This window comes from Haliaeetus leucocephalus, unplaced genomic scaffold (genome assembly GCF_000737465.1).
Source record: "Haliaeetus leucocephalus isolate CR32 unplaced genomic scaffold, Haliaeetus_leucocephalus-4.0 Scaffold160, whole genome shotgun sequence".
Taxonomy (NCBI): domain Eukaryota; kingdom Metazoa; phylum Chordata; class Aves; order Accipitriformes; family Accipitridae; genus Haliaeetus; species Haliaeetus leucocephalus.
Window position 1 is genome coordinate 903,610 of NW_010972596.1, and position 13,340 is coordinate 916,949.

General features: G+C 40.2%; 1 protein-coding gene across 1 annotated transcript in view; it reads left to right on the plus strand.

The window, feature by feature from the left end:
* The window catches only part of SOGA3 (SOGA family member 3), a 45,159-nt gene that overhangs the window by 27,249 nt on the left and 4,570 nt on the right, over positions 1-13,340 (plus strand). Inside the window, exons 3-6 of the mRNA XM_010562495.1 lie at positions 10-81; positions 717-1,892; positions 3,181-3,516; positions 10,508-10,606. Coding sequence (XP_010560797.1) covers positions 10-81; positions 717-1,892; positions 3,181-3,291 — 1,359 coding nt within the window. The 3' untranslated portion in view covers positions 3,292-3,516; positions 10,508-10,606. The remainder of the gene's footprint in view (positions 1-9; positions 82-716; positions 1,893-3,180; positions 3,517-10,507; positions 10,607-13,340) is intronic.

A 13,340-nucleotide genomic window follows, 5' to 3' on the forward strand; every position in this document is an offset into this window, starting at 1 on the left:
TTGTTGCAGCAATCACTGAAAAGAAGAGGGAGCAAAGACCTACCAAAATCAGAAAAAAAGTCACAGCAGACACCTACAGAGGTATGTTGTAATAACTGTAGCCTGGATTCTCATGTGGAGGCTTCAGGGACACTGTGGAAATGATGTACATGACTTGTAGATTTGCACTTTACTTGCTTGTTTGCTTTGTTCTTTGTTTTCCTGTATGCTGTGCAATGGAGAGCTCTTACCCCAGATCTGCAGTCAGACAACACTATGTCAAGGACCACCTAAACAAACTGCTGGTGTTGCAACAGAACCCACCAGCTTTCATGTACTCTATATTTTAGGCAAAATAAGTAAATGGGAGCACCAGTGTAACAAGATTATAGGCCCTTTGTGTACTGACTTCAGGATTTTTGAACACTGTAAAGTCTATTACAGTGTTGCAAACCTAGAAAATATAAGGATTTTTTACAAGCCACCCCCACCCCCACAATGTATTTTCTGGGGACTGTGCAAACATTAGTTGCAAGTAAAATAGTCTGTTCCCCTCTTTTAAATTTAAGTGTTTATTTCCCTCTCATTTATTGATCAGTGAAAAAATGATTGCAGGAAAATCTCTTAGTATCTAAAACTGTACCTGTGATTGTTAATCTTGTAATTGAAGGCCATCCACTGGAGGTCTCCTGTTTTACATCAGGTTTCTTCAAATACTACTTTTTCTTTTTTCTAAGGAGGACAATGAAGACCTGAAATGCCAGCTACAGTTTGTCAAAGAAGAAGCAGCCTTGATGAGGAAGAAAATGGCTAAGATCGATAAAGAGAAAGACAGATTTGAACACGAGCTGCAAAAATATAGATCATTTTATGGGGATTTGGACAGTCCCTTGCCAAAAGGCGAAGCAGGTGGGCCACCTACCACAAGAGAAGCTGAACTCAAGCTTCGATTGAGACTGGTGGAGGAGGAAGCTAACATTCTTGGGAGGAAAATAGTGGAACTAGAAGTAGAAAATAGAGGACTGAAAGCAGAACTTGATGATTTAAGAGGAGATGATTTCTCAGGGACCGCTAACCCGCTCCTGGGAGAGCAGAGTGAATCCCTGTCAGAATTACGACAGCATTTGCAGCTAGTAGAAGATGAAACAGAATTGCTGAGGAGAAATTTAGCTGATTTGGAAGAACAAAACAAGCGCATAACAGCTGAGCTGAACAAATACAAGTACAAGTCTGGGGCCCATGAGAGCTCTAGGCACCATGATAATGCCAAGACAGAAGCATTACAGGAGGAGCTAAAAGCTGCACGAATGCAGATCAATGAGCTGAGCGGCAAAGTCATGCAACTCCAGTATGAGAACAGAGTCTTAATGTCCAACATGCAACGCTATGACTTGGCCTCTCATCTTGGGATCCGTGGCAGTCCCAGAGACAGTGATGCGGAAAGTGATGCAGGAAAAAAAGAGAGCGATGATGATTCCCGCCCCCCTCACCGCAAAAGGGAAGGCCCCATCGGTGGGGAAAGCGACTCCGAAGAGGTACGCAACATTCGGTGCCTGACACCCACGAGGTCTTTTTATCCAACACCATCTGGGTGGCAGAAGAACTTCACTGACAGACAGCAGATGAAGGACATTCGCTCTGAAGCTGAGCGGCTGGGCAAGACAATAGATCGCTTAATTTCTGACACCAGCACCATCATAACAGAGGCGAGAATTTATGTAGCTAATGGGGACCTCTTTGGACTGATGGATGAGGAAGATGATGGCAGCAGAATACGAGAGCATGAGCTTCTTTACCGGATCAATGCACAGATGAAGGCCTTCAGGAAAGAGCTCCAGGCTTTCATCGACAGACTCGAAGTTCCAAAGTCTTCGGATGATCGAAGTGCAGATGAACCTTTGTCAGTGAGTCAGGTAGACTTTTACTTATTACGGCCTACAGGTAAAAAGGCTCTGCCAAGTGAATTAAGCCTTAAATTCGATGTATGGCACATGAAAATTCTTTATTCTAGACAGTGGACAAAAATCTCCATTTCTTAAATTATTTTAAATCCTCATTTGGCCATATGAAACCTTGTTCTATCAATGGGGCTGTTTTTAAACAGTGAATAAGTCTGGTCTCCTGGAATTTAAAACAATTATGCTCTAGGAGATGGAAGTTTGTGCTCCTTTCTGGCTTTGCAACCGCATTTGCCAGAGTTGTGCCTTCATCGCCAGTAAAGGCAGTGCAGACAGCATTTTTGGCACATAAATGAACATGATTGTTTTCTTAGTGGTTGGGTTCCTGTTAAATGAATAAAAAGAAAATTTTATTAATGTTAAACAGGAGTAAACATTAGATTTCCAAAATTATAGACAATATGACAAACCACAGAGAAAAATAAACCATGCAAATCTACTTTACAGAGTCACAGAGGCATGCGGTAGCGTGAATATTGGAATTGCTGTAACTGTTTGTATCTTGTTGAAGGCCTGTGGGTCACTGCTTACATGCAGCAGGGACTAGCATCTTTTCTGTAGTTCATTTTTATGCAGAATTGTTTCAGAGAGGTTTTGGGGAGCAAATTCCTTGCTGACTCGAGATCTTTTGCCATGAAAAATGAAAATTACCTACCCTTATCTTACAATGCAATCCTATAGTTGGCAAATCTTGTTATTGCTCATGGTATTATCCAATGTTTTAGTAAGTCTCTTGCTGTGTTAATTTACTTTGTGCGGTTGTGCTAGTTTACAGTCAAAGTAGTTGCCAGGTGAAGCTGAAAGCTATTTCTTATTCCTATGCTGACTAATTAGTCTTTTGTTTCCTTGTATCAGAAAGTCACAGACGCAGTGAGTTTAAAGTTAATAAATTACTCTACATGTATTGCATGAAATCAAACAGAAACGGCATTTAGCATGCTCACTTTCTGATCTAGCAATAGCTCTGAGCTTGTAGAGCTCCCATTAGCTTAAAGGCAGAGCACTGCATGGGCTTATACAAATTTAAACCAAACTAATTAGTATTTTCTCTAAACAAATAACAGCAATAGTTAAATCGGACATTTCGGGGCTTGACCATGCAGAACTCCTACTAAAGTCAATGGGAGATGGACACCTGGTCCCTCCACAAGCATAGTCTGGTTCACTATTTATTTTGTTGAAACTTTGGACTTGCTATTCCGTTAATTGACTGTTCTCTTTGTCTTTGTATTTACCTTCCCAGATGTTCCAGCCTATCATTTTACTTATTCTCATCCTTGTATTATTTTCATCCCTTTCATACACAACAATATTTAAGCTTGTCTTCCTTTTTACACTGTTTTTTGTACTGTAAGCCATTCATCATTTACTGTTCATTGTAGTATTATTTTCAGTTTGTTTATTTTGTCCACCCTCCAAGATAAGAAGTGCAAGAGACATAGTTTCTGTAATAGCCACTGCTGTAAAAACACTGAAGACTACTTGTTTGCCAAAACCAAAACAAAATCAAAAAAACTGCAAAAAACATACCAAAAAGTCACCCAGTTGAATAGGAAACCCGCTCACCACGGTGTTCCAGGTAAGCAAACAGAAAATGATATTTTTCACTTTATCTGGTTTTATAATTTTTTAATAAAAACTCCCTGAGTGACTGGAACCAATTTAATATTCATTAATTTGCACCAAATCAGAAGTGAACCAGAAATATGCAGAGTGGGTGTGAGGAGTCTGTTCCTTTCCTCTTCCCACTCCCAGCAAAAGAATTTGTATTCTAGCCACATATGAATAGTAAAACCACATTCGATGTGTATTCTGCAATTGTTTGTCACAGCTTGTACATATTTTGCATGATTGTGATCATAATGATTTTCAGCACTGTATTATGTGGATTAGACACCACGGAGGGGACAAGATCAGAACAGTTGGTATATAGAGCACTAGATCTGGAAACATGGCAAGGAGCTGGAGCCCCTGAGAATGAGATGCACGAGGGGGAGGTATCAGAGTAGGCGAGGAGTCTTCTGAGAGATGTAGGCTGGCTGCATTCTCTCTGTGCTCTAGAAAAATGGCCACGCTACAGTCTGACTTGAACTGAAGAGAGTGATGCTAGTCACCTTGTCTTATGTCAAATATCTTTTCCTAACAACCTAGTTTATCAGGTAACATTTTCCAGTCTGTAGCCACCAAGGCTCTGGATTCTCTCTCCAGGTTTCAGAAAGAGTTTTGAATGAACATGGTAACTCTTGGCTTGTGGAGTGATCCCCATCTGACCATGCTGTTGGTAGTGAGCGACCATAGGTGAGGGAAGCTTGTATACATAGGTGTGCATCAATAGTCACTAAATATTCCTGTCTTGCCTATGAGAGGCTGCACTGAGAGCGCAGGTGACTCATGATCTTTCTATTACACTGAACATAGTTCCTACAAACAGTAGAGCTCCCACTATGAAAACCTCACCTGAAATGCCTAATGAAGCTCAGTTTTCTTTTCTGTTTTATTCAACCCATATTGAAACCACTGAGTCCCACAAATTTGCATTCTCCAAAGGTGCTCGTTTACAAGTAAGTGTATTAATGAATTTTTTTGGTGCAGATGCCCTGATAAAAAAATCTAGTAATGAATAGTGGTAATAAATAAAGCAGCTGTTTTTCTAGCTGGCAATAAGGATTCCCTTTATTTATCATGCTAGCACTTAGTTCACTTAACACATTCGCCAGTGAGAACAGTTCATCTTCGTGCCTGGCTTGTGCTCTGCTACCTGAAATAGTAGAGAGACACCTTTTTGAGGGAAACCCCTCAGAGGGAAGCAGAGGTTGGGCAGTAAAATTTATTTTACGAGAACGAAAAAAATAGTAAACTCAACATTCAGTATTAAACAAAGTTTGTGGTTTTCTCCCTGTTTGTCTAGCTTTCCCTCAGCATACTCTGCAGCTGTAGTAACCTTGATCAGTTAAATCATTTAACCTTCATTTAATCCAAATACTTATTCCTACCAGGGGATGTTGTCATCAATATTTATTTTGTAATTAGCAAGATATGTCTAAAGGAAATTATAATCAATATATGTGAGATTAATAGACAGCCTTGCCTGGTGTCCTCATTAAAAAGAAAGTCAGGCCCAAAGTAATTTCAAGGAGTTTCTAAGCTGCTCTAATTTATGCTCAGTTGCCTAAAAGTTAAGTTCCACATATTAGAAACTATTATGACAAGATATGGTCAAGCATATCATCCTTTCACAGTGATTTTCTGTTACTCAAAAGATAGTTCTCAAACCAGTGGGAAAAGGCCCTTCTGCTGCTTTTCTTTCAGCAAGTGCTGTAAGAAATTTTTCAGCAATTGCTCGAGAAATTATTCCCCCCCATGGATTTGCAGTTTGGACATTAAAAGTATAATAATTTGAGGCTTAAACTTGTCATACTAAATCTTAGCATGAGACTGACTTTTTGACTTTCTTTCTGTTTTAGTGTCTCTCTTGGGGCAAGAAAAGATCATTTGGGTTTTGTTAAATATTACTGGCCCAATCCCATAAAAGAGAATAAATCATACTTAAATCTGATCTGAAGTTTTGGGCTTTCAGGTTTTTACCCACACTTGTTTATACCTTTCTCAGCCTTGTATGTAATAAGGATGAGTAGAGACAGTTTGATTTACACTGAGTGTATCAGTAACAGTACTACTGTAAAGTAGTAGGAAAGTATAATACATTGAATTCATATATTGAATACATCTTGGAATTAATTGGGAAAGAATTGCTTCTTTCTCAGAAATCAGAAAAGGTGAGGATGAACCTCCTCAGAAAAGTGGAGATAACCTCTGCACAGGACTGGCTATTATAACCCCATTGATGTCTCACAGTGTTTTTTCTGGTGTTTAGCTGGAACTTTCCTCATCCTAATTCTGCCAGGCATCAACAAAGCAAATCAAAGCCGAGACCTTTTGGGACATTTAGGGAGCTATGGCACAAGCTACAATCTGAAATTAAAACATACCGAAGCATACAAAATCACTTTAGAAGCTCCCCACAGTCTTTGAATCTGTGATGAGCAAGGGGAACAGTGAGGACCCCTGCAAACCTCAGTACAGAGAAATCTCAATGAGAAATGAGATGTGTTTTTCATGTTCTTCTGCATTCAGCTTGAAGGGAGTGATTGGAGCTGCTTCTCTGTTTCACACCAGATATTGCAGGGAAGCTCACAACCCTCCATTTTTCACTATTTTAAAAGCTGCTGAGGAAGCTAATAAAATCAGTATGGACACCTGTCCATAGCCGGAAGATAACACATAGCCAAAGAAATAAGTGTTCTGTGTCTTGCTAAATTGGAATAACTTGGTCTCACAAAGAAATGCAATAATTATACTTGCCAAGAAAGGAAGCAGATTCTTCCCACGCGGCTACTGGCCTGGTGGGCAAAGTCCACCTCGCAGGTGAGTGAGTAAATGCAGCCGAACATGTCCACATCCTCTAGCAGGAGTGTGTGGGAGTCAGGCAGGACAGAGCCAGCCAGAACACTGCTGATTCACTAGGTTCTGTCTGCCGCATAGCGTCTAATTCTGCAGAGCGATAATAAGAAGAATATAAGATTTTTGCTTTTATGTGGCAACAAGCTGGATATGCCAGGTTACCTATCAGTTCAAATCTTACTTAAACCAATAGCGGATTCATAGTTCCTATTTTGGAATATTCTGGGCAAATATTAATATTCTAGCAAAAACGGCATTGACTTTGAACCCCAAGATTGCCTTAATTTTACATTGCTCTGAAAGATTAAATTTCTGTTTCCTATGTTCCCAGAGAATTCATTCTATGTTCTTTCAGAAAGAAGAGATCTTGCATCTATAGATCTAATTCTGACATTTTTACACTTGTGTAAATTGGCAGTAACTCTAATGAATTTTTATGCCGTTTAGAAACTAGAGGCATTTTTTCCTTTAATGCAACCAGATACATTCAATTAAATTTGTTTCCTATTCAGAGTCGGCTCTGAATGCCCTGACAAAATACCTCTACAACTATTTTCTTTACTCTTACTGAAAAATTCCCATGATACTAGAATGATAATCTTCTCCAGGATCAGAGATACTTCTTTCAACCAAAAAAATCCATGCCTGAAGCTCCAGTTAGAGATAGAATAAGTGTGTGCTGACACATGTCACCAGTGCTTCAGAATCAAAACTAGAAGAGAGCAGGTGCTATAGTGCAGAAATATGCCTGGCAGTCGGAAAATAGAAAATTGCCAAAAACATGGCTGTCTAAATATGTGTTATAAAAAGAGATGAACTGCACATGAACTTTGGGAGTTGTTTACAAAAACAAGCAGAGCTTTAGGATATTAGATGCCCTTCTCCTTAATCACCCCAGAATTTGATAGGTGAGTAGGAGACTTCTAAAGGCATCAGTATCAGGGACGTAATTCCCATTGGCTTACATTTCTGTCTCTGATTTAATGCCAGGGGAAGTGATATTCAAACCCAACTTTTGCCATTACACATGCAGTTGCCTATGGGGAAAATTACAGTGGCTCTATTTAAAGTAAACATCTAAAGTATCTGCCACCGATTTCCAATGTAACCTTGGAGAAGTGACATGACATAACGCTGTTGGCTCTATTTCTCCACTAAGTTACATACTATCACAGAAGTGCACAACAGTAGGAGGAGACAGAATTTGTATTCCCTTCTGCCCATTTCCCAATTTATATATTCACTCTTGAGATGTATTTGCCAGGATTATCAAGGTGTACATCATTCAGGAATCTGAGGTTGTGGTTGGGTTGATTACAGTGGCAGCAGTGCTGTTCTTGTTACCAAATTTATGTGGACATAACAAAATGGGTGTGCCATAACCAAGCTAGTACAGCAGAACTGAAGATGTTCTAAAGTGATCTTGAGCACAGACTATTAACCAGAACACACACTACCCTGAGTATAAAATCAGATTATAGCCCATGCTGAAACTCATGCTCCTTTGTCTTCAATCTTGCATGATGAAGAGAAATTTAGCAGAGGGCTTGTTTAAAATGCTTTTGCACCTTTTTTGTTGAGATGCTTACTTTTAACACAAGCAGAGTTGACACCAGGTATGGACAAAGTACACTTTGCCTGTGGAAGCGGTGTGTCAGATGTAATAAACCTACAATAGCATTCCTGTTTATTTTGCCTGTGCCAGAGGCCAGAAAGTCACATTTGCTGCTTTGTCTGCTGCTGGTGGAGGAGGGACAGTCTCTGTTGGAGAACTTTTTTTTCCTCAAAAGCAAAAGTCACTACTGCTACACTTAAGGGCGTCCAGAGCAATGAGCCCAGGTTTTTAGAGCTCACTTATTCATGTTTTCTTTGTCCCAACTTTTCTCTACCTTTCCCATATTAGCATGAGTTTAACGTGGCCCTGTGACCTATGAGTGGGGTCCAGCTCTTGTCTCCTAATGAGCCCCTCAGTCCCACACATTTCTAATTCCTCACACTGACAGAAATGTAGGCTTTTGCCTGAGCGAAAGCTCAAGCCTGGGATTTAGTCCATTGTTTTCTTTAATTTTACTGTGTTCTGCTTTAAAGCGTTCGTGTAACAAGACGAGGGGCATGGAGTTAGCAATATTAAAGACACAAGAATAATAGCCTATGCTGACGGATAAGAGTAAAAAAAAATGTCTTCAGAGTCTGTCTTGATTTGCGGTGGTGCAGCTGCGCTGGCTTCAGGGAGGAGGCAGGGCTGTGGCACCCAGCCTCCAGCTGTGGGCTCGGTGCTGCTCCCAGGCACTCGGGCTTTGCTCCCAGCCGTGTCAGCTGGCGTCTTGGGACGTAACCTCCCAAAAGAAAGTCACGCTGTTGCTTTATGAACAGGGAAGTTTTAAATCCTCGGAGTTTAGAGGCTGGGGATTTTCTTCAGGAACGTTCAGTTGTTTACTTGGGCAACTTTGTTCAATTTTTAGATCATCTTTTTGAAATTTTCACTAACGGCCCATGTCCCATTATTTATGTTCCATGGGAGCAGAATAACCACCCCAGTAATGTATTCCCCGAGACTTACAGCTAGACCATATAAGGAGAAAAAATGTGTTTTCCCTGAAACCTGCTTTGGTATTTACTACAAAATACACCCAGAGCTAAAATATTTATGCTGTGCATGGATTTTATCACAGATAAAACCTTATTGTTCTGAAGAGGAGAGTGCTGACTGAGCAAAGGATGTGTGAATCCTCATATCATGTCCTTCGTCTCACTGATCCTCTTGTCATCAGCTGCTCTGCCCACAAAAACATACGCCACTCCTGCTTAGTGCATTCAAAGACACCTATCTTATAGCAGAGTTTGTCCAGACTTTTATGCTGCATGAGTCAAGTACTTTGTGGCCCTTCTCCAGGGTACACGTGGGGACAAATGTTCCCTGAAATACGAATTTTCTGACTACAGGTGGTCTCAATCACTGACCGCAGCTGCACCCAAGCACAGGTACCTGGCAGGGCAGTGGTATGTGCATGAAGCTTCTGCCCCGGGTCTCTCTCGGTGTGCCAAATGAAAGAGATTTAACACACGGTGCAGCAGGAGAGTTGCTGTGGTGGGCAGAGACGCAAGGAGCGAGCCGAGCTCCTCCTGCCTGCAGCTCAGCAGGGGGAGCAGCTAAATTTCGCTGTGCTGCCTTCAGGGTCTCCCGTGGACTGTCACTTGCTGGCTCATTTTTTGTCACATACGCTCCTGCCCTCACCCCATGCCGACACTCGCTATGGGCACTCCCAGTGCTTTAAATTCAGGCCAAGGTGGTTTTGGACCTTCCTTGCTCGCCTTATGCCAGGGATGAGTTTCCCTGTGCAACGGAGATTCTCCATTGAATTTCAAGTGCTTTGCTTTGCTGAGACACAAAGTATCTTAACAGACTGGAGAATCTGATCCAGAAACTTTATAAAGTAGCAGGAATATTTGGGTATATCCCAAAGAAACTGTTATCACCATTCCCAGAATGCAAGACAGTAGGATTACACAGTGCCCAATAATTCTGCACTTCATAAGTGGTAGCATAGTTAGAAGACAGAAAAAGATTTTACGGAGGAATGGTTTGCTTTTAGCTCTTTAAGATAGCTGTTAACCAACAAAACTGCTGCTTTAAAGAAAGTACCTTTATGAAGCAGTTTATGGGGATCAAGTTGCAAAGCTCAAAATGTTCATACTAAAAAATATAACCCTGAAAACTGGGTCTGGAAGGCAGCAAAGAATCTTCCTTTACAACATGGACGCTAATAAAAGAAACCAAAAATTGCCTATTGTCATAGCTTTAATATTAACACTGACTGCTTTGGCAAGCTTTAAAGACTGGACTGCACTATAAAACCTAAAAATGTCCTGGACTTGGAGTTGTTTACACAAAATATGAGGAGATATAAAGTTACAGAGCTGGGGGTTGGAAGAGATGGCTTTAAAACCATCCTCCGTGCACTGACGTCACGTGGAAGCCAGCTGCTGGGATGATGCTGAACGGAACTGTTTTTCAGTTTGCAAAAGTTGCGGAGTTATTCAAAGACAGTTGCAAATGCTGCCCCAGTTGAAAGGTTGTGTCTTGCTTAGCTTTCTTATTTCTTTTAAAGATCAAGATTCGCAGAACTGGATCCCAGCTAGCTATGCATTTCATTGCTTTCACTGCTGTTTAGAAATGGACTTCTAAAGGATTTCTTATTCCATGAAAGGTACGGTTATGGTTTATTTTAAATCAGTGGTTTTGAACAGTTAAGATTAAAAAAGAAAACAATTTACTAATGTGGCAAACAGTTATTTAAATATCTCTCTAATGTTATCTATATGTAATGTGGTGTTCGTATATGTTATATATCGTCTTTATTCTTAGAGAAAGACTCTTCATTAGTTCAGTCAGTTTCTTCAGAGCAGGCACAGATATATCAACAGAACAGGGATGACAGGTAGCATTGTGAGCACTCGAGTCCCTTTCTTTCTTTCTCGCGCTCTCTCCCTTCCTTCATTTTTTCTTTCTTTCTTCCCTCTCTTCTGTTTTTTCTTTCTTTCACTCTCTCATTCCTTCCTTTTTCTTTTTTCTTTACCTTCTCTCTCTTTCACTGTCTCACTCAATTGTAGTTTATTTTTATGTATAAAGTGCACAGTATTGTGACACATGGCACACTTTTGTAGTTGAACAAATACATAAATTTACAATTTCCTTAGTCATCTAAAATATAGCACTTTCTTGGAAATATAATTTAATCACTTTTTTCCCTGTAAAATCAAGGGAAGATTTGTATATCTGAATGGTTGTGCACATCCAATCTAATTAATCTCTGTTGAAAAATAACTTCTCAGCTGATGTCACTGCAGATTATTTTCTGAAGTTGATAGAGGCTGGTTGCAAACTATGTTGCATTTTTAATATGTGGATAGAAAAGGCACAGGTAAGATATGGGGGAATAATAGCATTAACATCAAATAGTTGCTTAAAACATTTTTTTGCTTGCAAGGAGGGAGGGCTAAAGGAAGAGTTACGGGAAAATGAAGCTGATGTAGGCAAAATTGATTATTTGCTTGAATTTGATTGCTGTAATGAGCTTCTGACCTTGTCTAGGACATGCAGAAAGTGCCAATACTGCAAGAGCACAGATACTGTTCTGATCCACACAGCAAATTATAATGTGGCATTTTACATCCCTTTGGGTTGCTTAAGCTAAGTGAAATACCCATGGGGACATCTTGGTGCACTATACAGACAGAGGGTATACTACCAGGACTACAAATTGGTTTTTATTGCTAATAGGGAAAAAAACTAAGCAACTACCCCCCCCCCCCCCCCCCAAACCCCAAAACCAAATACCAAGAAAAAAAGGAGGGAGGAAGTCATAGAAATAAGAGTTAAAACTCTCTGAGGAATTTATCCACTGTACAATAGCAGCAAAACCGTATAGTCATCCAGCTGCTAACATCAATAAACATGAGTTTTCTTCTCAGAATTTATGTCAAGAGGAAATCAGAGAAGCATAAGAAGCAATACAAGTTTTTTGTGGATCTTAGAGCTACAAGTGGCTATCTGTAATTTCTGTAACTAACCTCTTCCAAGACTTGATTTCATTTTGGTGGTGTCCAATCCCTTTTTATAATCAGAGTCCCATATGAAACAACTTGGAAACTGTTAAGATGAATGCTAACATGGCAATAGTAGTTCCCCACACTCAGAAACCATGAGGAGCCTTTTCAGTGTTATATGCATACTTGAAAGGAGTACATATTATATGTCTATTCTTATTTGTGTAAAGAAAAATATGCTATATAGTGTTGACTTTCTAGTAATATGCTGCTGATTGAAGCATGGTCATTATTACTAATAGTGCACTAGCAAAAATTACCATTTGTGCAAGTTGTGGACAGATTAGGCCTGCCTCTCTTGTTCATGACTTTACAGCATTTATATGTTTTTCTATTTCTTTCTGACATGTATTTGAAGGATTCTAGTGGAGTGGAGTTGACTTTTGTTTGTTTCTCAGAGATGTCTTGAAAGGTTATAAAGACATAAATGGAGCCAGAAAGGAAAGGAAAGGAAAGGAAAGGAAAGGAAAGGAAAGGAAAGGGCGCAAATTACTGTACTAAGAATTGCAACCTTTGAATTAGCAAAGTGAGAAAGCATTGAAATGTTTTTAAAGTTCATTAGCAATAGATGTTTAGATTGCAACAGGTCTTAAGTGCAGTGAAATTTTTTTGTAAGTTGTTTTTGGTCAACACTTACTGAAGCCTGCACAAAGCTGAAACATTGGCCTGGAGAGGTGCAGTCTCTATAGCCTGGCTGCCTTCCCTAAGAAGCCATGAGCAAACCAGTGCTTCACTTCTTTTGTGATGAGAATGCTGTGCTATCTTTCAGCAGCTCTTAGTTTCAAGGAGTTTTATGGTTTTATAAAGCAGGTGGCGGAAGAGGGGTCTGAAATCTGTCTGTAGATAGTTGAGGGACAGATCGCCATTTCAGAGCTCCAAGGCAGGTGTGAGTCAGAGTTTGAAAGAGGAAGCTCCAATACCACGTTACATGGTGACATGGTTACACCATCGTGAAACAGGCTGACAGAGATGTTTAGAGAATAGTCAACTTGTTCTCTAAGTCCTCTGTCCAAAATTGCTTGGGGTAAACAGTTTTGCAACCCCTGAGTTAGGATTGGGCCCATGGCTGTCCGTTGAGAGACCCTGTAGCAGGACTTCTTATGACCCAAAGACCTGAATAACCCATTGGACTTCAGCTGAGCTCTTCTGCTTACTTGTTCATGAAAGAAGCTGACTCCAAGTTTGGCATCAGCTTCCCAGTCAGCTGAAATAACGCAGACACTGGTAAGCAGTGATTACACAGTAGCCACAGCTGAATCAACAAGGCTTGTCCAATAAAATACAGGATGGGGAAGAATTTTGCGTGAATCTCAAGAATGAATTTTCACTATATCA